At 39.1% G+C, this 1318-nt stretch overlaps 1 protein-coding gene across 2 annotated transcripts in view; it reads right to left on the reverse strand.

The window, feature by feature from the left end:
- Positions 1–1318, reverse strand: part of st3gal4 (ST3 beta-galactoside alpha-2,3-sialyltransferase 4) — a 10184-nt gene that overhangs the window by 8253 nt on the left and 613 nt on the right. For both annotated transcript variants that reach the window (XR_001760000.2, XM_017032176.2), the window contains exons 2-3: positions 901–964; positions 701–796 (exon numbers count right to left, since the gene is read on the reverse strand). Coding sequence is in view for 1 of the 2 variants with exons in the window: in XM_017032176.2 (XP_016887665.1) it covers positions 701–796; positions 901–964 (160 nt within the window). In the remaining variant the exon portion in view is untranslated. The remainder of the gene's footprint in view (positions 1–700; positions 797–900; positions 965–1318) is intronic.

Genomic DNA, 1318 nt, shown 5'->3' on the forward strand with positions numbered 1-1318 from the left:
CAAAAAAACCGTCTGAATGACCCTGCATGATGATTCTGAATGGAAACAATCACCGAGAGGCTCAGTAATGGGTAAAAGTCACCGACTCCATGAGGAAAAATCTTTAACGTAAAAAATATGGGTTTTTTTTTACGTATTAAAATTGTTAATAATAATTCACTTGGACGAATTAAAACAGGTGAAAAACATAAAAGTCGACCTGCGGATGTTTGTTTTTCTGTTCCAGCAACATCCATGATCAATTACTAGATATATACTGTGTATATATATATATATATATATATAAATGAACATATATAAACGTACATACATACATATCAAGGACTCTAGGACTCTCTCTCTCTATATATATACACATATGTATGTATGTGTATCTGTATATATTAGGTAAGAGATTTGATTAGATAGAACTTTTTTAGTCTGTCAGGAGTTCCCTTTGGGAAATTAAGGGTCTATATATATATATATATGTATATATATATATAGACATAAACTATGGGTATGCGTGGAGGGAGCGCTCCTTTATGGAAAGCGGTGTAGGTCTGCAGGTTCCCACACTTTCTAGCTGCTGTTAACACCATAATAAACACAAATGGCATCTGGTGCCGTGGACGTACGAAGCAGCTATCTGTGTTAGCTAACTGTGAGAACCGCAGCAGCAGCAGTAATTATTATCATTAAAAGTAATAAATGAACTCACCGAATAACTACATCATACTGGTCGATGAAGTTTCCCAGGGAGCTGTTTTTAATGGAGAAACTGTTTCCTATTACTGCACATCTTCTACATTCAAGCCTGGAGAGAGACATCACACACACAGAGACAAAAAAAAACACCCATATAAATATAATGGCAGCAGTAAAAACCTGATTCAAGGCAGAGGAAAGTCTCACACTTACTTTTCGATGTTGTCTGGCACCTGATAATTTGCAGTCACGGCGAGGACTTTGAGCAGCAGCAGCTCTGGGAGGAGAGCAGGGAAACGGAGAAGTTGAAAAATATTCACCAGCATCAGCCACAAAAGGAGGGGCTGTGGGGGAAATAAATCTGATCTATAGATCCCACGTAGATCCGTCGTCTCAGTCCGAGAGACAGAAACCACGTGGTGTTCTAATCCCTCCACGGTGACAGTTCATCACCAGGTTGAAGTTACACCATCAACCACCCGTCACTCAGGGTTTGCACCACACCATACTGATCAAGTGTGGTTTTGTTTTGTGTGTGTGTGTGTGTGTTCATGTGTGAAAGTTCAGAAATGTTTTGCTCAGTTCTTAAGAAATTTCCGCTCGGTGAAGAATGTCTTCCCATGCATAACTT

This window comes from Cynoglossus semilaevis, chromosome 4 (assembly GCF_000523025.1).
Source record: "Cynoglossus semilaevis isolate Cse_v1.0 chromosome 4, Cse_v1.0, whole genome shotgun sequence".
NCBI lineage: Eukaryota > Metazoa > Chordata > Actinopteri > Pleuronectiformes > Cynoglossidae > Cynoglossus > Cynoglossus semilaevis.